Genomic DNA, 24,811 nt, shown 5'->3' on the forward strand with positions numbered 1-24,811 from the left:
CTGTCAAACACTACAGTTAGAACTCATACTCATAGATAAATCACCTGAATACACTTGAAAACCAAATGTTTAGGGGATGTTTGTGTTGTTAATGAAGACATGTATTGGTACAATCCATTGTGTTAACATTCACTTGAGGCTTGATAGCTATATGGTAGTGAAATGTTTAAATAGATAAGATTAATTATGTCATAAAAAACTTCCAATTTATTTGAAAACTAACAGGGATTGTTATTTATAACATCCCACAACTTATTTTTTGTGATTGTTAACAAACGAACTTCCATATGAGTTATGAAGATTGGATAATAGTTTTTAATAAGACATAATATACTGGATAATTTATTTTAAAGTGTATATTTTTATACCTCTCACTTACTTACTTACGGCTGTTACTCCCAATGGAGTATAGGCCGACGACCAGCATTCCCCAACCCACTCTGTCCTGGGCCTTCCTTTCTAATCCTATCCAGTGATTGCCTCCTTGTTCCCTTTCCAGAACTCGAGATCAATAGGTTCTCTAGCATCAAACGGTCCCATAGTGCGACAGTTAATCCATGGTGTTCATATCATCAATGTTCGTCAGTTTTAGAATAAATAAATAGGAAAAAATTCAACTTTTAAACTACTTACTGAAGCTCTAGCTACTAAAAACCAAAACAACACTAATCAAACTAGGGTGATGAATGTTTATGTAACAATACGGGAATATTATTCCAAACACTACTACTGAAATGTGTTGCACCTAATAGTATACACTCATTATCACAATCGTCTGTTGTCCATTTCATTGAAAAAATAATTATAGATATCATCTACATGTAATTCTACATTTGTTATATGAAAAGTACTTATTTTACTTATTGTTTGTCAACTGTCCTTGAACAAATGAATGAAACATAACAACTCAGTCAAGAAAACAAAGATTCAATTCAGAGAAAGATCACTTTAACCTGATCTTATATTTAGTTTTTGGTTCAAGTAAACTAAACATTTGGTGAGGTTTAATAAAAAAGATTACAAGTTTATATTTCATTTTTTTGCATAAATTTAATAAGTGGGCTATACAAATAATATCTTACAAGAGATTGGTTGAAGTTAGACATTAAAACCGTTGGATGTCGGCTCAGTGATCTATCGGTTAAGGGCTTTGGCTTGAGACTGGTAGGTCCATCTCGCGAGTGCGGGATTCGAACCAAGGAGGAGTCCCATAATAGAACGAAACGGCCGTCCAGTGCTTCCAGGTTTTCCATGGTGGTCTAGCTTCAATTGACTAATGATTTCAACTATGAAATACTAAATTCTCTACAAAACCCTCTCTGATTTACAAGAGATTACTTACAAGTTACTTAAATTTAAATAACTTTTCGTGCATGAAACAATTTATTACTATGTAACACATTTAAAACAAAACCTGAAATTATTGTTTAAAACTCATACAAATTCAGGTCAACAAATAACATCAATGGAAAAATGAACTACTAACCTTTAAGAAGTTTCTTTTGTCTGCGTTGTATCTTTTAATAAACTATTGTTTTGATTATGGTCACGACATTATTGTTCTAATATAATGGTTGATAATAATAATAATAATAATAATAATAATAATAAAGTAAATTATTCTTATTCTCATTATTTTTCCTCAAGAACATTGAAGCTGAGAAGAAATTTGTTTAATAACTCCTTTATAACTCTCTGGATCATTTTCATATTTTGAACTTCTCATTTCTTGTTCTCCGAGTATACAGTAGACATTGAATAATGACCCCAGAAATTTTGTTTCCAACATGTGCATTAAATGAATCTGAAAGTTTAGGCCTGTAAAAATTTCTGTGTACTTAAAAATGGTCTTTCCGAAGCAACTACAGGTAAATCCTATGAATCAAAGCTAAGGCCAACTATCAAAAGCAAAAATCTTTCTTCCATATCATTAAAATATATGACCATATGTTTGATCATCTTTGTTTCCAACTCTCAGTTGATTTACATTTGTGGAGCAAGGTGCATAGGTGAGAGTCGTTGTTCACTTCCAACACTGTCAAAATGACATAATGCTGTTAGATTCTTAGAGGGGAGAGTGGAAAATGGATAGAGGTCACATTCTTGAATATTTAGTAAGCTGCAATCATGTGACTGAATTGGTAATTGTTCGTAAAATTTTCCTGAATTTTCGACCACCGCCTTTCGAAACAGTACATGCTTTACCTAAACCAGAATTTTATTTGTATAAGTAGTATGGCTTGCCCTTTTATTTACCATGGGCATTATCTGTTATTGTTTTGTCATTTATTATTTCAAAAAATAGTTTTTCAAAATGTACTTATCTAGTTTTAGGGTGTAAGATTTCTCATTTTCCTACTCCTCACCATCCATCTGCACCTTCACATATACAATTGTACAGTTTCATATAAAATTCGTTGCGACGTCCGTCCAGTGCTTCCAGGTTTTCAATGGTGGTCTTGCTTAAATCGACTAGTGGATTCGACTGTCGAAAAAGTGATAGGTCTCCCAAATTTCATTTATTTTCATGTTACAACGAGAGTAAAAATGCAATGTTTGTTCCTTAAAATAATAGTTATTTTGAGACGTCATTAAGCAGTTACATGTGCTTTCTAATTAATAGTCCAACGAGACCTCTGCATAGTTTAACAACTTCCCGGTTTCCTTCAACAGTCTACAGTTGATTTCATGCTGCCAGGTAATAAGAACATCTCTATATAAGCACTTACATGTAGTATAAAAATATCTCACAGTATTTTACAACCAGTCCTTATTCGTATACAATGGTATAGAACATGTGTTACAAGTGATTGACTGGAATACTAGATACCAAGCCTCTTACATTGTCCCAAATGATAAATTCGACAACCAATTCATTGTTTCCTTTCTTGTTAGTCGTAAGGCTACTGACTAATTAGTCAGTAGGCAGCAAAATGTAGATACAAATATTTTCACCATGGTTGTCCGTCAAACCGTAACATAACCTGTACCACTATGATTTTCAGTCAAAATTAAACACTGAACATCTATGAAATGTTAGGCAGCATCTGTATAGAAAATGCATCAAAAATATCAGTTATTTTCAAAAGGATTTCTAGAACACTCGAATAAAGCAATCGAAGTAGGCAAGAACGACATGTTGAAAGTAGAAAATGGAATTTTATCATTCCGGTGGAACCATTGAGTATATGTGCAATTTTGTTTTTCGATTGATAGTTCACTACCGTGATGGGATTTCCAGAAAACCATAAATCCAAAGCATTATAACGAATAGGATTGGGACTGAGAAATTATGAGGTAGGATGAAAACAGTTACTGAGAACTTGTAAGGATGCATTAGATACTGCAAATGGAGATGGTACAGACGTATGTTATCACAATGGTTAATATTTTTGGAAGATTCCTGTCATTTGATCTCGTTGAAAAGTTTGCGCAAAGGTGAATATCTCCGTTCGCTTACTCAACTACTACAATTGGTGCTGCCCATGCCGAATAATTAATCAGTTTCATAACACCGATCTAATTCTTTGTCAACTCTATTAATAGCTGCATATGGAACTTGACTTTTCGGACAAAAAATAGGCTTTACATCCTGTCGTAAGTATAACTTTGCCTTCCCAATAGTGCAGCATCCCAACTTATTCTGGAACAAGTTTTTATGTTTCTACAAATGGTCTCTTATCATTATGGCTTTCTTAGTTACATGAAATATGAGTAGATCACAATCCCTTTTCATCGCGTATATTTCACTCAATTGTACATCCCATAGATTTAATTTGTCTACCCAATATATACGGATAACGTCTAAATCATGCCTGATTGTTAAATAACAATTGTCTGTAAAGTAGTTATCTCGGAATTTAACAGAGCATTTTATGATTACAACAAGCTTTAATGTATCTCCAGATGCATTCTGTGCAGTGTGCTCAGTCGGTAATACTTGCGGACAACCAATTAAATTCCATGTTTGTTAAGAGATCAATGTGATATCTGATGTTGTATTCAATCGCAATCGAATGTGAACACTGTTTACCATTAATTCCACATACCTTCTTTTACCTACTATGCTTACAGCCAGTGTAGAATATACACTGTTTATATACTTGTTTCGTTACTGATGAGCACGCTTCGTTGGCTTTGATCTCAAACTTCCTCTAGTTTGGCAGACTGTTTCTTTATGAGCGTTGGTAAATAGTGTTCCAAATAAAATACGAGAGTCTAGTAGAATAAATTTCTAGTGTTTTGTTCAAGTTAGAGGGCATAAAGCAATGATATAACTCGTTTAAAATGAATGTGCTCTTCGATAAATACTAATCCAAGTCATTTAGACTAATTTCGATTTGTCTATACATACATCAGTTGAAAAATTATGTACGCTACAGCTACCATTTGATGTACTTCTTTTCACCTATGAAGAACTAATTTAAAAATTGTCTTCCACATAGTTTTTAACCTATCGATGTCATAATGAGGTCTATTTATATATGTACCTTGACACTACATAAATCTTCCATAATTTTATGAGAGTACACAAATAATTTGTCTAAATACGTTTAACAAAGAAGTTGCTGAACTAGTTGGAAATGCCGTTTTTCAGTAAAAGTTACTGGGTTGTGGAACACAGAATTTACCTCATAGTTTTATGTTTCATAGGCGTATCCAGAAATAAGGCGCATATTTAGTTCGTCTGAAATAGTACTTATCGTGCATTTCCAACTAATTCGCCTTTGATTGCCGTCAGTCAATTAAATTGCTGGTATCATAGATAGATGCAAAACTGAGGAAGATTTACCACTCTAGTGAAATACAGATTGTTATCAACTGATATAGTAAAGATATATGAAAAATCAAACCAAGGTCCGTAATAGCGTTGTATTCTCTTTCAGTTGGGAGAACGCAAGATATATAATTAAGTAAAGTCCCCTGACTACTGAACAGATTGATGTGAAGTAACAAAATATCTGAGACAATATATTCAGTTGGCTTCCTTTTACTTCATCAATCTGAGTGACCAACGGTTTGGTCTGAAGGAAGATATATAATTTTATTTCCTTAAATACTAGTATGCAAATTTTACCGACCATATTCAAGTTGCTTCAGATGACTCCAGTACGTGTTGCAAATCTAATTTATCCTTTACTAAAGTAAGCGCAATAGTTCGATGATCACCATTTGTAGTATAATTATCAAGTACATTGACAAACTTCTTGGAACTAAACGTTGACATATTACTGATGCTGTAATTTACGAAAATCCTGTTCTTACACAAGAAAATAGTTAAATAGCAACCAACTATCTGTTAAATTCCTACTTAAGCGACTCACCATTAAATCAGAATATAATGCAAATGTGATTAATATGTACTTTATTTTAAAAAAAGGCTTGTTGCAAGATAAGTAATTCAATAGAAAATTAACTAAATGTTCTATTATTGCACACAACATAAAATGAACACGTTATAAAAGCACAAATATTTGAACAAACTTTTGTATCCCAACTGTGAATGTAATGGATCAGTTAAAAGGGTTTGATGTTTGGACAGGTGTTAGTCCAGTTTGCCAATAGAAGTACATTCGCATACATTCCGTTGATGCACACTAAAGGAGATGTATATAAAAACAAACAAGATTAAACGGTGATCAATCAGTCGATAAACTCACTTCTCAAACTTTAAATCAAGTATCGTTTTTGATAAACCTATTTTTAGTGTTAATAATGGAACCATAACTATGTTACGATGTGTTCGCGAATGCGTGTCGTATCCACAGTGCAATCAAACATGTATGTGATAGAAATCTAGCAATCTCCTGTAATACGTATAATAATAATCTCTCTTATTTAAACAATACTCGATAGTAGAACGTAGTCAAAACAGTATACTATGAGTAGAGTCTTACAACCATGCAAACGATGGAATCAATGAATAGAAATAACCCAATTCAGATTAAAATTTCGTTGTTTATCTATGTGCATCTTAACAAAATAATGTGAAAGTGGTGTTAACATCTTCATGTCAGCGTTAAGTGAGAAAAGTCACCTTATGGAATATTAGGAATTTATAAAGTTACTATTAAACAACAACCGTGTGAAAAACAGATTATTCACCAATGGAAAAACCGACTGTCTTAGAAATAAATGCTACACATATTGCTATTGCTATCTAGTGAATATCACAAGAGATATTTGTTCGGTTGCAATTGAAATGGCTAACTCCGCCTGTAGTTCCTCTGGGGGTTACTGCCGGTTTTAAGCCCGGGTAAAGGAGGAGGGTTGGGCATGGGGTTAGCGACCCCATCCCGTAGAAAATCAACTCGCTAAGAAACGCTAACCAGAAAAAATCATTCAAACCATTTAAACTCTGCCCTGGGAGTAGAAGGAATAATTATCACGTCTCATGATGAAAGCCGAGTTCCTTCGGAAGTCATGAGGCCGATGCACCTTCTTACAACCAGAGCGAGAATTTTTATTGGTACATGGAATGTCCGGACAATGTGGGAGACCGGAAGAGTCTTCCAAATTGCTGCAGAAATGAGAAAATACAACCTGGAGGTGCTTGGTATCAGTGAAACACATTGGACGCAGGTTGGACAACAACGACTGTCTTCAGGAGAACTTCTGTTATACTCCAGTCATGAAGAAGAAAACGTCCCACATACACAAGGAGTTGCATTGATGCTGTCCAGAAAAGCACAAAATGCACTTATTGGATGGGAATCTCATGGACCAAGGATCATCAAAGCCTCCTTCAAAACAAAGAGAGAGGGCATTACAATGAACGTCATCCAATGCTATGCGCCTACCAACGACTACGATGAAGACGTTAAAGACCAATTCTACGATAGGCTGCAGTCGATCTTCGAAAAGTGCCCAACCAAGGACCTGACCATTCTGATGGGAGATTTCAATGCCAAGGTTGGAATGGACAACACTGGATATGAAGACGTCATGGGACAACATGGACTGGGAGAAAGGAACGAAAATGGTGAGAGATTTGCAAACCTATGTGCCTTCAATAAACTGGTCATAGGGGGCACCATATTCCCACACAAAAACATACACAAAGCCACTTGGATTTCACCGGATCACACTACACAGAACCAAATCGACCATATCTGCATCAACAAAAAGTTCAGGAGGACGATGGAGGATGTGAAAACCAGAAAAGGAGCTGATATAGCATCCGATCATCACTTGCTGGTGGCCAAGATGAAACTAAAACTCAAGAAGCACTGGACAACGGCACGGACAACATCACAAAAGTTTAATACGGCCTTTCTTCGAGATGCAGACAAACTCAACAAATTCAACATAGCCCTCAGCAACAGGTTCCAGGCCTTTCATGATCTACTCAATAGAGAGGGGACTACCATGGATAGCAACTGGAAAGGTATCAAGGAGGCACTCGTTTCGACATGTCAGGAGGTTCTGGGCCAAAGAAGCTCCATCACAAGGAATGGATCACTGTTGGTACACTGGATAAAATTGAAGAAAGGAGGAACAAGAAGGCAGCAATCAATATCAGCCGAACAAGAGCGGAAAAAGCCAAGGCACAAGCCGAATACACAGAGGCAAACAAGCAAGTGAAGAGGAGCATCAGGACCGACAAACGTAAATATGTGGAAGATTTAGCGATGACAGCGGAAAAGGCTGCAAGAGAGGGAAACATGAGACAACTGTATGATACAACAAAGAAACTTGCTGGAAATTACCGTAAGCCAGAAAGACCAGTGAAATGCAAGGAAGGCAAAGTAATCACCGACATTGAAGAACAACGAAACAGGTGGGTAGAACACTTCAAAAAACTCTTGAATCGACCAGCTCCATTGAACCCACCCAACATCGAAGCAGCACCCACAGACCTCCCAATCGATGTTGGCCCACCAACAATTGAAGAGATCAGCATGGCCATTAGATAAATCAAGATCGGCAAAGCAGCGGGACCAGACAACATTACGGCAGAGGCACTGAAAGCAAATGTAGCAGCAACTGCCAAGATACTACACATCATCTTCAGTAAGATTTGGAACGAAGAACAAGTACCAACAGACTGGAAAAAAGGACTTCTGATCAAGATACCAAAGAAAGGCGATCTCAGCATGTGCGACAACTACAGGGGCATCACTCTCCTCTCAATACCAGGAAAAGTCTTCAACAGGGTATTGTTAAACAGGATGAAGGATTCCGTGGACGCCCAACTTCGAGATCAACAAGCTGGATTTCGTAAGGATAGATCGTGCACAGATCAAATCGCAACCCTACGTATCATTGGGGAACAATCAATCGAATGGAATTCATCACTGTACATCAACTTCATTGACTACGAGAAGGCATTTGATAGTATGGACAGGACGACACTATGGAGGCTTCTTTGACATTACGGCGTGCCTCAAAAGATAGTCAATATCATACGGAACTCCTATGATGGACTAAACTGCCAAATCGTCCACGGAGGACAACTCACCGACTCGTTTGAAGTAAAGACCGGTGTTAGGCAAGGTTGCTTACTCTCACCCTTTCTCTTTCTCCTGGTGATCGACTGGATCATGAAGACGTCAACATCTGGAAGAAAGCACGGGATACAGTGGACAGGCAGGATGCAGCTTGACGATCTAGACTTCGCGGATGATCTGGCTCTTCTATCACAAACGCAACAACAAATGCAGGAGAAAACGACCAGTGTAGCAGCAGCCTCAGCAGCACTAGGTCTCAATATAAATAAAGAGAAAAGCAAGACTCTCCGACACAATACAATATGCACCAATCAAATTAAACTTGATGGAGAAGCTTTGGAAGATGTGGAAACCTTTACATATCTGGGCAGCATCATTGATGAACACGGTGGATCAGATGCAGATGTGAGGGCAAGCAAGAGCAGCACACTTACAATTGAGGAACATCTGGAACTCAAAACAATTGTCAACCAACACCAAGGTTAGAATTTTCAACACAAATGTCAAGACAGTTCTACTGTATGAGGCGGAGACGTGGAGAACTACGAAAGCCATTATCCAGAAGATACAAGTGTTTACTAACAGCTGTCTACGCAAAATAATTCGGATCCGATGGCCAGACACTATCAGCAACAAGTTACTGTGGCAGACAACAAACCAGATTCCAGCGGATGAAGAAATCAGGAAGAAGCGCGTGAAGTGGATTGGGCACACTTTGAGGAAGTCACCCAATTGTGTCACAAAACAAGCCCTCACATGGAACCCTGAAGGTCAATGGAGAAGAGGAAGACCAAAGAACACATTACGCCGAGAAATGTAGACAGACATGAGAAGAATGAACAAGAACTGGATAGAACTCGAAAAGAAGGCCCAGGACAGAGTGGGTTGGAGAAAGCTGGTCGGCGGCCTATGCTCCATTGAGAGTAACAGGCGTAAGTAAGTAAGTCTAAACTAATCGGGAAGCAGGTTTTAAAAATAATTAGTTTATGAAAGAAAGACAATGACATTATTGTGTGAATGCATTTCAGATAACTAATGAATATTTTATTGTCTTCTAACTGTTGTTCCGCCTGTGAGTTGAAGAAACAAAGAGATATTAATTCAACCGTATTGATAGAGATTATTTGTCTTCTCCAATCTTTAAAATGACGCTAAACGATTTCTAAGGGTTTTCACACTGTTCTTCGTTAGTGATAGGTATTTAGGATAATGATTGAGGCTTCAGAGTTTTATTTACGAAGTGGCATCAGCTATAATTTAAAACTTCTCTGTTGTCATATGTATGAGTGAATTTCACTCAAAAATACCAGAGTAGATAAAATGAAGTTCCACTTAGTATAGGTTTGATTTAGGATTAAATATTTAGGGTTAGGATTTATGGATGGTGCCGATTTGCCTGTTATATACAATCAAAGGAGACAGAATTAGAATTTTGATACGTTTAGCATTATCAATTTTAATCTATGTTTGCATACAGTGATTTTTTGTAACCACTGTGAATGTTTTGGACAGTACACAAAAGTATTTTTACCGCACGTCATACATAGTATTTGAATTTCGCGCTGAAATTTGAAATTTAATTCTGATTGACTTGTCCCTAAAGTACGCTCTCACTGAAACGATTACCATAAGTACTTTTTGAGTGAAGTTTTCCACATTACTCTTTCCATTTTCTGAGCTAACTTTCTGTAGACTTGAAGGTCATCCTTTTGTTCCTATATTACAGAGCTGAGTGTAATCATAACCCTGAACGACACATACTAGTGCAATTCATAGGAACCTCAACAAAGCATACTATGAACATAATAATTAATTTTTGTTCAAGAAATAAGTTGAACAAGAGATATTTGATTTCAGTGGACAGCTTGATGAAAAGTAAGATGTACAAAGTTTAAGATATAACAACAAAATGAAAAGTATCTTCGTTGATCTAAACAGGTTAGTAACAATTTGATAGTGGTTAAATTCTATAATTGAACACAATCCGGTCAAACCATACTATTTTATTCTTTTTAATTTCATTATGACAATAGACGCTAGCTATAAACTAGAAGTCAGGAGTCTCTCAGTATGAATAAATCTTTAGTGATTCCATGATAAACAGCGAAGGAGTAGAAGTTTAGTAGTTTTCAGACAAATGTATTACAAAATAAAGTAGTGTTACAAGTAGCAGGATTATTGAGAATCTAAATAAAATCGCACATAAGTAGATATATCTGGTAGTGAAATGTGTAAGAAACTGCCAGCAGATATCCTTAGGTCAGTAGCGTTCATCCATCATTTGTAAACTGATATAGCATGTAGGTATTGAGCTCAATTATCAGGTCTCCATTTCATTGAGAGGCCTGTGAAGTCCGTATCATACGGGAGCATATATTTGAAGTGACTTTTACCCATGCTCATTTATTGTGATCCGTATTTCTATATGTGAACACTTAAGTTTGCGAAAGTTCTCCTTGACATTAGTATTGTCTTCACTCGGAGATTCGTGTCAATAATCTGATCTCATATTCAGCTAACATAGGGACGTAAGTAGCAATATGTTTATCTATCGGTCAACGTTTTATTTATTTGCTTACAACTCCAAAATCATGCATTGTTCACAGGATGATTACCAGTAAAATATCTCTTAAAATCAATGATTTTTCGGAATGTATTCAGTCCCTATCATCATCTTCATTTCTCTTAATCACCCCACCTTTATGCATATTCGACTGTTCACAACATCTATTGTCAATTCCGTTCAGTAATAAATATCTTTAGTACGTAGAGACTATCATACCACTACACTACAAGTGTCATATTTAATGGCTTTCTGAAGTAAAACAGCCGAACACTTTCCGATTCTTGACTGGGAAAGACAGCAGAATAGACACTGAGCTTATTCAAATTCATCATCAAAGCTTGAAAATGTTTTATTCACTGATTTGTCTATGCACAAATTTCGACACCAAATATAGATGGTTGTTAGAAATTGATTAGTAACATAACTTTGACGAGGCCATCACACCCACGGTAAAAAAGTGATTCATAGAAGAAATATAAACTGGGAAATAATTATCAAAATGTTCAGGTGAGCCCAAAATGATTATTAATGGAAGATATCTATAATGCATAATACCGAAATGCAAGTAGTAGAATAAGTACTTAAAATCAGATCATCCACTGCCTTAATGACATGAAATATGAAAACTCGGTAAATCTGTAAATAAGTATCGGCGAAATGGAAAGGCGCCTGTTACTGTTTCGACAAGTGCATACTTAATTTCATAAACATGCATACAGGAAAATATGTAATGTTTCGAAAATACAACGTATATGAGTACCATGTTTCGATCATCGTGATTAGTTGTGAAGCATCAGGACACAGCTAGACTAAACAAAACAGTTTATATGTTATACAAATAATAATGTATATGGTTTATACAAAAAACACAGTATTTAACGTCAGAAATAATTATACGATGAACTTACCTGGATTTTGTAGATTTGAAACGCTGACGTAGCCAATGGTAGTCAGTACGATGTTGCTACCAACCAATTGTTGAGTATCTATTTTGTAACCTTCTGGGTATGTAGAGAATGTTGTAGGTAGCGTTAAAGATATATGTCCAATCGAAGCACTATATTCATCAGTAGTGAATGTGAACTATCAAACAATTTATTAGGAAACAACAGTAAGTTTCTTCTGCATGTAGCTTTAAGGAAATGAATACGTTCAGTTTTATATTGTGTGAACATACAAAAGTGAAGTATTTATATTCAAATGTATCTACTCAATGTCCTACAACATTATGATTGATATTGAAATGTACTCTTTTAATTTTGTCTGAACAAGTTAGTACAACGTTGTTATTGACACAGATAATCTCAGATGTTGTAGAAGTCTTGTCATTATCTTATTGAAAAATTACCATGTTCGTATTTTATTGCTTTGTTAGAAATTAGTTACACTTTATTTGTTAAAGTAATTAGTAGTCTGTGAAATAATGATGTGGTATATTTATCCGCTAGTTGATGACTGTTTGTTTGTCGTTTCACTACTAAACCATGGAAATCATTTTACTTCAGTGAATCCTGGAACTCAGGTTGGGCATCATTAAGTGACACTATATCTGCCAGTGAGAATGGATTTTTAGAGTTTCAGTTTAAACTCTGTGAATTTCTATTCTATCTAAGCAGCCGTTTAGGATCGAAATAACTTCAAATTATTGGGTGCTTCAGTTAAACCATGTTGGTTATGAAAATAATGATCATCTATCGTTTCTACACCACATCTGCTTGACTAGCCAGCACCAAAAATCGGCGTCTAACGTTTTTACCCGATCATCTCCTTAAATAGTTTATTGTATAATATGTAAAGTGGTCGGATCCAGATAAGGACGTATGATTAAATAGAGAGCTTAAAGATATCGCCGTGTAAGTTGAACTCATTTTGATCTGCACATCATGTGGATCATATAGTGAAATATGTTTATGAACAAAATAAGAGCACAATTAGTATCAATGAATACATGCATTATTAGTTTCGAAATGTTCGAACATAGCGTAACAGTGAGAAAAATATCAACCTACTCCAAGTTTCTAAATGTTATATAATCTATGATTTTGATTTATGGCTGTACGATGTGCGATAAACTTCAATGGAATTTGATTTTATTCATCCGTCCTTCTGTTAAACAGATCTTCTTTTTGTCCAATGAGTGGTCAATTATTCTTGTATTTCTTCCAATGATTTAAAGGTTTAGAAATTTATCCCAATATCATATCAGAATTTATCAAAATTTAAAGAATTACACAGGATGACATTCAGTGTATTTGTTGAGTGTGGTAAAAACAGAGACGTTCAATATAACATACTTAAATGTTGTTGATCTTCAGCAAACGTAGAATAACCTTTGATAAATGATCTTGATTAAGTTTAGATACTCTTTATTTCACGTAATTTAGCTCACTTATTTACACTGTTAGCTGAATCATTAGATCTTAAACAGAATAACTGAATAAGATCAGATTTTCACAGACATCTAACTCTCACTTTTCTGCTATTTTGCAGCATTATTTAACTATCAGTACTCTAGTTGACATTTTCTGGAGTAGCTGTCATCAAAACGTGACACGCTTTCTATTTAGTTTGTAATTTTGAGGTGTTCATCAGGACCTGGTATGTTTTAATAGTCTCGTCTGGTGCTTCTGAGTTTATCATCACCTTCAGATTACAGGTTTTGGTACGAAAACTAACTAATATTATTCATTATTCGAAAGTGCGAACTAAGAATGTGTATAATCTGTACTGAAGATTGACTCATAAGTATTATTGATGACCAAATGAAATTTACCATGTTAGCGAAACCTGAGAGGAGGAAACAAGCAGTCTTGATTACTGACTTTGGTCAACAGTTTTGTTTTACTGATAGTTCAAACCTGGATTATTCTGATAATGAATAAGTGATAGATTTAAATGGGACACAGACTGCCAGCAATGGCCAATTTTGTAAGAGAGAGGTTTTGATATGGTTAGGTAGATACAAGCAAGTCTAGGTGATCGATAAATAAATTTATTTCATTCCTTGTCTCGGAACGACAAACATCCTTTTCATCCTCAAAACACATTAATAGTTGTTGAAATGTCTTGTGACATAAAGCTTCATATATTTTCTGTTGGTGATGTACAAATGTATTTTTCGCAATGAGGCACATCATACTATGCAACAATTAAGTTAGAAGTCTTATTACTTAACAATTTCTTTCCATAAAACTGTATATTGTTCAAGTACCATACTTATCACTCACCACGTAGTCACCAATCGGTCTACTTATAAAGTAGTTCACAGAATATTCATAAATCCCACCTATTTCCACTTGCTGTGGGCACTTGGTAAAATTAACTGAATCATATTGAATCGGACAGTTCGAGGACACTATCAAGGAAATATTTGTGGTAATCTTTGGAATCAACAATGCTTCCATTTTGATTGTTAAATTGGTACCAATAGGCGGGATCGACACTCCAGAAAAAAGACCGACTTTGAATCGCATCATAATACTGAAATCATTTGAATCATTGGCAGGAGCGGATGAAACACATATCTGACTTGTCATTGTGAACACCGAAGGCTACGGAAAACAATTAACAAAAATGGATTAAAGGCTAGAATTCTCAGAAAATTCCCTATTTTTATATCTTTAATTGATCACCAGTGATATAAGTTAATATCAACTTACCAAGCTATACTAGAGCATTTTTAAACCAATTAAGATCCATTCACAGAACGGATTTTAAGCAATGTTGAGTCATTTGATGTGACGTCTTTTATCGAATATTTCCTCAGTTTGTAGATTGACTACATATGTTCGGCATATCAACTCACTTATAACCAAAAGCTGATTTATCGAATAAAATAAAACAAACATAGAAAATCAGAAAATCTATCTATTACTGGTCTTTGAAAACTCCACCTGGAACTCCTCTGTGGTTACTGCCGGTCCAATGCCATGATAAAGGAGGACGGTCGGAAGTGGGGTTAGCGACCCCATCCCGTAGAAAACTAACTCGCCAAAACAACGCTAAACGGAAAAAGTTATTCAAAACATTTTAACTCTGCCCTGGGAGTTAGGATGTCTTCAGTTAGAAGAGTTATGACGTATGATGGTGAAAGCCGAGTTTCTTTTAAGTCACGAGGCTGATGCCCATTCTGACAACCGGAGCAACCATTAGTTAGGTACATGTAATGTTCTTTCAATGTGGGAAACCGGGAGAGTAATCCAAGTTGATGGAGAAAGGAGGAAACTCAACCTGGAGGTGCTTGCAATCAGTGAGACGTATTAGACTCAGGTAGGACAACAAAGACTAGGTTCAGGGGAGCTGCTGTTATACTCTGGCCATGAAGAAGAAAATAGTCCACATACACAAGGAGTTGAACTGATACTATCCAAACAAGCACAGAAAGCACTTATAGGATGGGAATCTTATGGACCAAGGATCATTAACTCCTTCTTCAAACAAAGAAAGAGGGCATTACAATGAACGTTGTCCAATGCTATGCGCCTACCATTGATTACAATGAGGACGTTAAAGATCGATTCAACGGTAGGCTGCAGTCAATCGTTGAGAAATGCCCGACAAAGGACTTGCCCATTCCGATGAGAGACGTAAATGTCAAGGTTGGAATGGACAACACCGGATACGAAGACATCATGGTACGACATGGACTGAGAGAAAGGAACGGAAATGGTGAGAGATTTGCAAACCTGATATAGCCTCAGATCATCACTTGCTGGTCGCCAAGATGAAATTAAAACTTAAGAAGCACAGGACAACTGGGTGGGAAACATCACAAAAGTTTAATACAGCCTTTCTTCAAGTTACTAACAGATCCAACGAATTCAAGATAGCCCTCAGCAACAGGTTTCAGGCCTTTCACGATCTACTCAATGGAGAGGGAACTAGCATGGAGAACAACTGGAAAGGGATCAAGGAGGCAATCACTTCAACATGTCAGGAGGTTCTGGACCACAAGAAGCACCGTCACAAAGAATGGATGGAACAAGAAGCTAGCAATTAATATCAACCGAACAAGAACAGACAAAGCAATGGCACGAGCTGAATACAGACAAGCAAACAAGCAAGTGAAGAGGAGCATCAGAGCTGACAAACGTAAATATGTGGAAGATTTATCAATGACGGTAGAGGAAGCTTCAAGAGAAAGAAAAATGAGACAGTTGTATGATACAACAAAGAAACTCGCTGGAAATTATCGTAAACCAGAAACGCCAGTGAAAAGCAAGGAAGGTTAAGTAATCATCAACATTGAAGAACAGTGCAACGGGTGGGTAGATGACATCAAGGAACTACTGAATCGACCAGCCCCATTGAACCCACCTAACATCGAAGCAGCATCCCCAGACCTCGAAATCGATATTTGCCCACCAACAGTTGACGAGATCAGCATGACCATCAAATAAATCAAGAGCGGCACAGCAACGGGACCAGACAACATTTCAGCAAAGGCACTGAAAGTAGATGTAGCAGTAAATGCTAAGATACTCCACATTCTCTTCAGTAAGATTAGGGATGAAGAACAAATACCAAAAGACTGGAAAAAAGGACTTCTGATCGAGATACCAAAGAAAGGCGATCTCAGTAAGTGTGATAACTACAGGGGCATCACTCTTCTCTCAATACCAGGAAAAGTCTTCAACAGGGTGTTGTTAAACAGAATGAGGGACTCCGTAGACACCCAACTTCGAGATCAACAGGCTGGATTCCGTAATGATCGATCGTGTACAGACCGAATCGCAACACTACGGATCATTGTGGAACAACCAATTGAATGAAATTCATCACTCTACATCAACTTTACTGACTATGGGAAAGCATTTGATAGCGTGGAAGCATGGGATACAATGGACAGCTAGGGTGCAGTTGGACGATCCATACTTCGCAGATGTTACGGCTCTTCTATGACACACGCAACAACAAAAAGCAAGATTCTCCGACACAATACAACATGCACCAATCGAATCACACTTGACGGAGAAGCTTTAGAGGAAGCAAAACTTTTTACATATCTGGGAAGCATCATTGGCGAGCACGGTGGATCTGATACAGATGTGAAGACGTGGATCGGCAGAGAAAGAGCAGCATATCTACAATTGAAGAGCATCCGGAACTCAAAAAACCTGTCAACCAACAAATCAGGAAGAAGCGCTGGAAGTGGATAGGACACACGTTGAAGTCACATGGCAAGTCCTTACCTGGAATCCTCTAGGCCAAAGGAGGGGAGGGAGACCAAAGAACACATTACGTCGAGAAATTACGTCGAGAAATAGAAACAGCTGTTGGGGGTAACAAGCGTAAGTAAGTAAGTAAGTAAGTAACTGAATCTTATTAATCTCACTGTGGGTATTTAAAAGTTGGTTTTAACTATGTAAAAACCTTTTTCTCTCGAATGCATATTCAGCATCATCAGGTATATTGAAAATTTATTATGAAACAGAACTCTCATTCTTCATTGAAACATGGAATAATTCCTTGCACATATCGGTATACTTCCCAATAGTAACTAATGACTAGCTCATCTTCTTGTCTAAGACAATCCAATGTAATTTAAACAAAATCCAATGAATTCATAATTTTCACCGTTAAGAATAATAAAAGAAAAATATTCACTATTGAGTTTGAACGTCAAGAGTGAAGTATGAAAGAATAAATTTGACAAAATTTATTATAAACATGATACGACTTCATTATAAAGGAAAATAAAATTTCGTAAAATGCTCCAACTGCCCTTAGTCAAGTTAAATAAAGGAGCGTTAACAATTCCACATTGCTGTGTAAAAATCTACTTCCCTCATCATGCATATATTAACAATAATTAATTAAAAACATTGAATACATCAAAGCTTATTTATGTTCATATCCTTACCGAGGAATTATTGTTCAAGTATGTGAGATTATTAAAATTCACAGAATAATTATTTGCTATGTTTGTCCCATTGTAGTAGGCGAACAAATATTGGATATATCCATAATAGACATTATTTAAAGACGGACCAGAAAAGTTCATGATCAAACTGTGATTTCCAGGTGGGAGGACAATTACGGAATCAATAAACCATGTATCGAAGAGACAATAATTTGGATTATCTTGGATATATACTCTGGAAAATGTGACACGAATAGTATTCGGTGGAACAATGAAGCCCTATAAAGAGGAAAATCTGATATTACTCATCAAAACCCATGAAATCATAATTAACTTGGATAGTATACATCATGGTTCTATATTTTACTGTGCACATTTACTGAATCGAATAACAACGTCATAATGAAAACACTATCCAATTTCATTGACATCGGAACCATTGAAGTCAATAATGAATAAGTGTTGCTATCTTAAACACCACATTATTTTGTAGGATACGTGAATGTGTAACACGTACGAATTCAAAGACAATTATACGTACGTGTAATTCTTACTAATAACATTATTTTAAATAGTTTTCATACATAGAAGTTAACATTTTTGACAAAAATGATTATTCGTAGTGTTTTGTGAAAATTTGATCTTCATCTGTTTCGGAGGTTGCCTTCAGTGATCACACACGACTAATCATGTTGATATTCTGTTTTTGTTGTTGTTGTTGTTGTTTTGACATAATGACTCAGAACTATGAGATAAGATTTGAAGAACCATTGGTCACATTAGTATAGTGTTTGAAAGAAACAGGTTAGTACAGTGTCAATCGAAACAAGTCATGAATCTCTTTCAGTGGCAGCTTACCAAATGTTAGATGAATGACAGAAACCGCAGTTCCATTTTAAATAAAACACTACAATGAACAGAAATCATACCCTCTTGACTGCAGTGATCTCACTTTCTGTTTCTTCTTCTGAATACTTTCCATCAATCAGAATGTTGACCGTTGCATCATCAGATATATTTAAGGAAGTATTTGCATTCCTAACTGTCACTTGAAAAGTGATGTTATGATTATTCTTGATTGTTCCATAATCACTGTCGATTACTTTCAAAGTACCAGTTGTTCCATCGATAGCTACCGGTAAGTAGTTTGAACCAGGTACAATGTTAAATTGAACACTTCCACATGATGCCAAGGAGGAGTTTTCATCACTCAGAGAAAGACTACCAATCAGAGTTCCATTGATCCAGTTAGAAAACTTGGTTTCGAAGGTGAATACTGTGTGAGTGAATTTCGGAATTCTATGTACTAAAATGGTAAGCATATAATTTCTACAAAGTTAGTATTTCACAATATAAACCAGAAATGAATTATTACGCATGGAATGATTCTTCAACTATTGCAGTTTACTAAGAGAGAATTCGAACACACGATGCAACTTGGGATAATTAGACAATCTAAAGGTCATTGGGTCTCGCTATTGCACATGGTTCTGAAGAAAGATCAAGACTGACAACCATGTGGAGATTATCGACGTTTAAGTAACCAGACCATTCCAGACAGGTATCCTATTCTTCATGATTTCTCTCTAAATTTGCATGGAAAACAAATCTTTTCGAGGCTAGACTTAGTAAGGGCTTATCACTTAATCCCGATGGCACCCGAAGATATTAGAAAAACAGTCATAATCACGCCTTTTGGTCTGTTCGAATTCTTGAGAATGCTTCTCAAGATTCATTTGACAGGCATAGAACATCTTATTGGTTTACATACTACTCATGTTGACAGATATAAGGAGAATACACTACAATACATCTTATGAGCTTGAAATAGAAGTCTTTAGCATCATCTTGATAAGGAAATGATAGAATGTAACTAAATGTTCATAAAACCCAACAAAAACATGGTCTTGTTATTACTAATATTGACTAGTTAAACCATAAATAACTGACTTACCTAGTTCTTCACAGGTTTTCCCCATCCAACATGTAATACATACAAACGTTCCACTAATGTAGTGACCATTTACACAGCTCCTAGAAAAAACGTTTGTGTATTAAAGTCTTGTACACAAATAATTTAAAATTTGTAGATAATTGAAATTTGTTATGTGTGTTTCTAACATCTTTAGTTTTAGTGCGTGAAACTGACGTGTATAAAACCAATATAATGCGATAAAAGTCAGTTATTTGAGTCTGAAGATGAGAAACCATGGTGAATATTTAGTACAACAAAAGTTTCATCAGTACATTAGCTAAATATATCTGAATATGTACTATTCGCATGTCTGTCCGACGTTGTATAGCAACTCAGATACAATTGAGTTTGTTTACATCTAATCCAGCTAAGCCCTTTTGTTAACTTATTTAATGGACAGTCATTCATACAATAACAAACGATCTATACCATTGTACTTTTATTATATACACTTGAACATTGCTTACTGCCTACGCATGTATTCACTCCGCTAGCATTATTATTAATCGCTTATTTGATCCGATGATTCATGCTTTTCTACTCATATAATATAATATTATATATATATATATATATGTACATTTTAATCCTGTTTACTGCCCTGCTTGCTCTCTGCTCTGTACTACGCTACACCGTACCGTACACGCTTACTCATTCATTCGGCTCTCACACTCACTCGCCTGCTCTACGGCACTGCTCTTTCATGCTTGCTTGACGTGCCTGTAATATTGGATAACTGTGTGTGGTTCAGTAATAAACGCAATCAGCCCTTCGTATTCGTCTTCTGATTTATACATCGTTAGGACGTTGTCGAGTAACGGTTATCAAGACGAACAATATACGAAACTTAGGGATAGTACCGAATATCGACCACCACAGAATTGGAAGCCTCGCCGAGCGATCACAAAACAATTTTCGACGATATAATCTAATCCCGAAAATTCAAAGCGCTGCTTCTCAAATCGGATTATTATCTGTATCATAATCATAATTGTGGATTTATTAGATCCTAACTCACAAACATTGAACTTAACGATTATATTCATACTAAATAACGATCATTCACAAACAATTGATATATTGGTGCAATTTAGTAAGTCTGTTCCATTTTATAAATTGTACCATTTATTATTATCATTGTTTTTGTTCGTCCATTTTTCTTTGTGAGATTTACATCATATTTGTGTACTACTCAAAATTTTTTTTGTAAGCATGTCTTCCGAAAACACTATGTCAAGTGTACAGCAAACTTCGTCCGTGAGAACTCTTAACCTTCCAGTCCCCTCTTTTAACGTCACCGACCCTCAGCTGTGGTTCATTAGACTCGAAAACTATTTTCTGGCTAGTCGTATTAACTTACAAAGAGATAAATTCGGCCTCACAAGCACTCTCCTCCCAGACGAAGTAGCGTACGAGAGGCGTTATCTAAACCGGATACTGAAGGGCCATACGATGTACTAAAGCAGGCAGTAATTAAAGCAGTCGCACTAAGTGACCAACAAGCTGTTGAGCAGCTTCTCAACCAGGTACAAATGGGGGATAGAACTCCATCACAGTTAAAAACTCATATGAAAAGTCTACTAGGTGATAGAAAAATAGACAATAACTTATTTTATCAACTGTGGCTTCACCGACTCCCGTCCAGTATTCAGCAAATCTTAGCTGTTGGAAATACTGACGCTGACATAGACAACATAGCGAAAATAGCTGATAGAATATACGAAAGAGCAAAACAAGCAAGCCCTCAATCACACAGCGTGACAGTAGACGATAGAATCAGTACTCTGCAGAAGGAGATAGATGTTTTATGCCACAAGCTCACAGAGTTGACCCAGAGCGAGAGACCACGAAAATTATTACGAGATGGCACGTGCGGGAGAAGCCGATCAGCTTCAAGCTTTCAGCTTCCGCTGATATGTTGGTATCATCAAATATATGGTTACAGAGCAAGAAAATGCTTACAACCTTGTAGATTTAGCACGGCAAGTAAGCGGTACCCTCCGTTGTCCATGGCAACGCCTGCAGCGAACATAAAGCCCTCAAACAGCCGCCTATTTTATATACAAAACCGAATGACAGGCACTCAATTCTTGGTGGACACGGGAGCTGAAATTAGCGTAGTACCCCCAGTATGTGACGACAAAAGAAACCTTAACACGTCATTAGTTCTAAAAGCGGCGAATAAATCAGATATCAAAACATATGGCAAACGAATGTTGTCTTTAAATTTCGGACGAGGCCCGACATACCGCTGGGATTTTGTCATAGCAGACGTATCGGTACCTATAATAGGCATCGATTTCTTATGCAATTTCGATTTACTTGTAGACTCACGGCGCCATCGACTCATAAACGGTACCCATACTACTTCAATTACGGGAATACTTACAGAATCTGTTTCTATGACCCTAGTGGTAGATAAGAGCCGCAACGACCCACGCAAATTATTGTTAAACGAGTTTGCAGAGCTTTTAAAAGTAACGTACAATAAAACAGATCTCAAGCATACTATCCAACACCATATTATAACCAACGGGCCACCGGTTAATGCAAGGCCAAGAAGATTAGACCCAAAAAGACTAGCAATAGCAAAGCAGGAATTCGGCCAGTTAATGAGGCTAGGCATAATAAGGCCTTCGAATAGCCCGTGGGCATCCCCATTGCACATGGCTCCGAAAAAGAACGGAGAATTAAGACCATGTGGGGACTATCGAGCACTTAATAAGCAAACAATGGCCGATAGATACCCTATATCACACATCCATGATTTTACCTACAGTATTCTCGAAGATTGACTTAGTTAGAGCGTATTATCACATCCCGGTCGCTCCACAAGACATCAAAAACAGCGGTAACAACCCCTTTTGGGCTATATGAATTCTTACGCATGCCTTTCCAATTGACTAATGCAGCACAAACATTTCAACGATTTATTGACCAGGTCATCAGAGGCTTACCTGGAGTATACGCATACATAGGCGATTTACTGGTAGCCAGCTCCACTATGGACGAGCACATACAACAACTACGGCAATTATTCGCGCGACTAAGAGATCATGGTATTTCCATAAACATTGAGAAGTGTGAGTTTCGAAAAGGATCCTTACAGTCCCTTGGACACATGGTAACTTCTCAAGGTATCACACCGATCTCTACAGAAATCGATACCATCAGAGACTATCCGTTGCCCGATACACAGAAGAAATTACGACGATTTCTGGGACTAATAAATGATTACAGACGTTTTATTCCGAATTGTGCGGCAATACTTCAACCACTGACCGATGCGTTACGGGGACACTCACGGACATTCCAATTATCAGCAGAGGCAATACAGGCCTTCGAGAACGCCAAGAAGGCACTCAACAAAAAGACGACACTAGCTAGAAGAAAGAGCGAAACACCATTAGCTATCATGACAGATGCATCGAATGTGGCGGTAGGAGCTGTTTTACAACAGTTAGTAAATGGCACATGGGAACCGCTTTCATTCTTCTCAAAGAGACTGAATCCTACGCAAACGAGATATAGTACTTTCAGAAGAGAATTACTAGCAATTTACTTGGCAATAAAACATTTTCGACATATGGTAGAAGGCATAAATTTTACTGTTTACACGGACCATAAACCACTCACGAACGCACTAAGCGCAAAGCAAGATAATTACTCTCCGAGGGAGATCAGACAGTTAGAGTTTATTTCCCAGTTCACTTCTGATATACGATGTATTAAAGGCCAAGAAAACGAAGTAGCTGACGCACTATCAAGAACGACGATAAACACTCTCGTCTAATCCGAAATCGATTATCACGAATTAGCAGAATTACAAAATATAGATGTCGAGTTAAACAGACTGAAGTCTGACAATACAACCTCTCTGGTACTAAAAGAAAATTCAATCGAAAAAGTGAGTATAATGTGCGATATTTCTACGGGCCGACCAAGACCATTTATTCCGAAGCCTTTAAGACGAAAGGTTTTCGACACTATGCATAACATATCACATCCTGGGATAAAGGCCACAATCAAATTAATCAGCGAACGTTTTGTATGGCCAAGTATGAACCGGGATGTTCGTAATTGGACGCAAACTTGCATAAAATGCCAAAAAGTTAAAGTACATCGTCACACCAGTTCCGCAATAGGTCCTTTTCGTCATCCGGATAGCAGATTTGAGCATATACATATTGACATTGTAGGACCACTGCCGATTTCAAACGGCTTTAGTTATATTTTTACCTGCATTGATAGATTTACGCGATGGCCTGTAGCAGTACCCATAAAAGACATTTCGGCCGAAACTATAGCCAAAACCTTAGTAGAGCATTGGATCTCTCATTATGGTGTGCCTGCACATATTACAACCGATCGAGGAGCCCAATTTGAGAGCCACCTCTTTCAACAACTCACTGAACTCCTAGGAATCAAGCGTATTCGGGCAGCATCTTACCATCCGATGGCGAATGGTATGGTAGAAAGATTACATCGGCAACTCAAAGCCTCTCTTACATCTGTTATTAGCAATAATGATTGGGCCAGCAAGCTCCCATTAGTCATGTTAGGTTTAAGATCAACAATTAAACAAGATATAGGATGTTGCCCATCAGAGTTGGTTTATGGAACCACTTTACGTCTTCCAGGAGAGTTTTTCACCTCAAGTAAAAGTGTTCCAACTGATTTAATCAACTATGTACAACGTCTAAAGCAACATATGGGTAATCTAAGAGTAACACTTCCGAGGCAACATCAACAACGTGTGTACATACCAAAACAACTGAGCGACAGTACCCATGTGTTTATCAGAAGGGATAATGTGCAGCGTCCCTTACAACCGGCTTACGATGGTCCATTTAAAGTTATTAGAAGAAATGATAAAACTATTACAGTAGATAAAGCCGGAAAAACGGATGTAATTAGCAGAGACCGAGTCAAACCAGCTTTTATCGAAGCTGACGGTC

At 36.9% G+C, this 24,811-nt stretch overlaps 1 protein-coding gene across 1 annotated transcript; it reads right to left on the minus strand.

Annotated features, from left to right (window-relative positions):
• Window positions 1–17,866: 17,866 nt before the first annotated feature.
• On the minus strand, window positions 17,867–19,200 carry Smp_193580 (hypothetical protein; the record flags this gene model as incomplete). Its single annotated transcript, XM_018792577.1, has 2 exons — window positions 17,867–18,157; window positions 18,808–19,200. 2 exons carry the CDS (start codon window positions 19,198–19,200, stop codon window positions 17,867–17,869), a joined length of 684 nt encoding a protein of 227 aa, XP_018644106.1.
• Between the last annotated feature and the right edge of the window lie 5,611 nt (window positions 19,201–24,811).

This window comes from Schistosoma mansoni, assembly GCF_000237925.1.
Source record: "Schistosoma mansoni, WGS project CABG00000000 data, supercontig 0247, strain Puerto Rico, whole genome shotgun sequence".
NCBI classification, from domain to species: domain Eukaryota; kingdom Metazoa; phylum Platyhelminthes; class Trematoda; order Strigeidida; family Schistosomatidae; genus Schistosoma; species Schistosoma mansoni.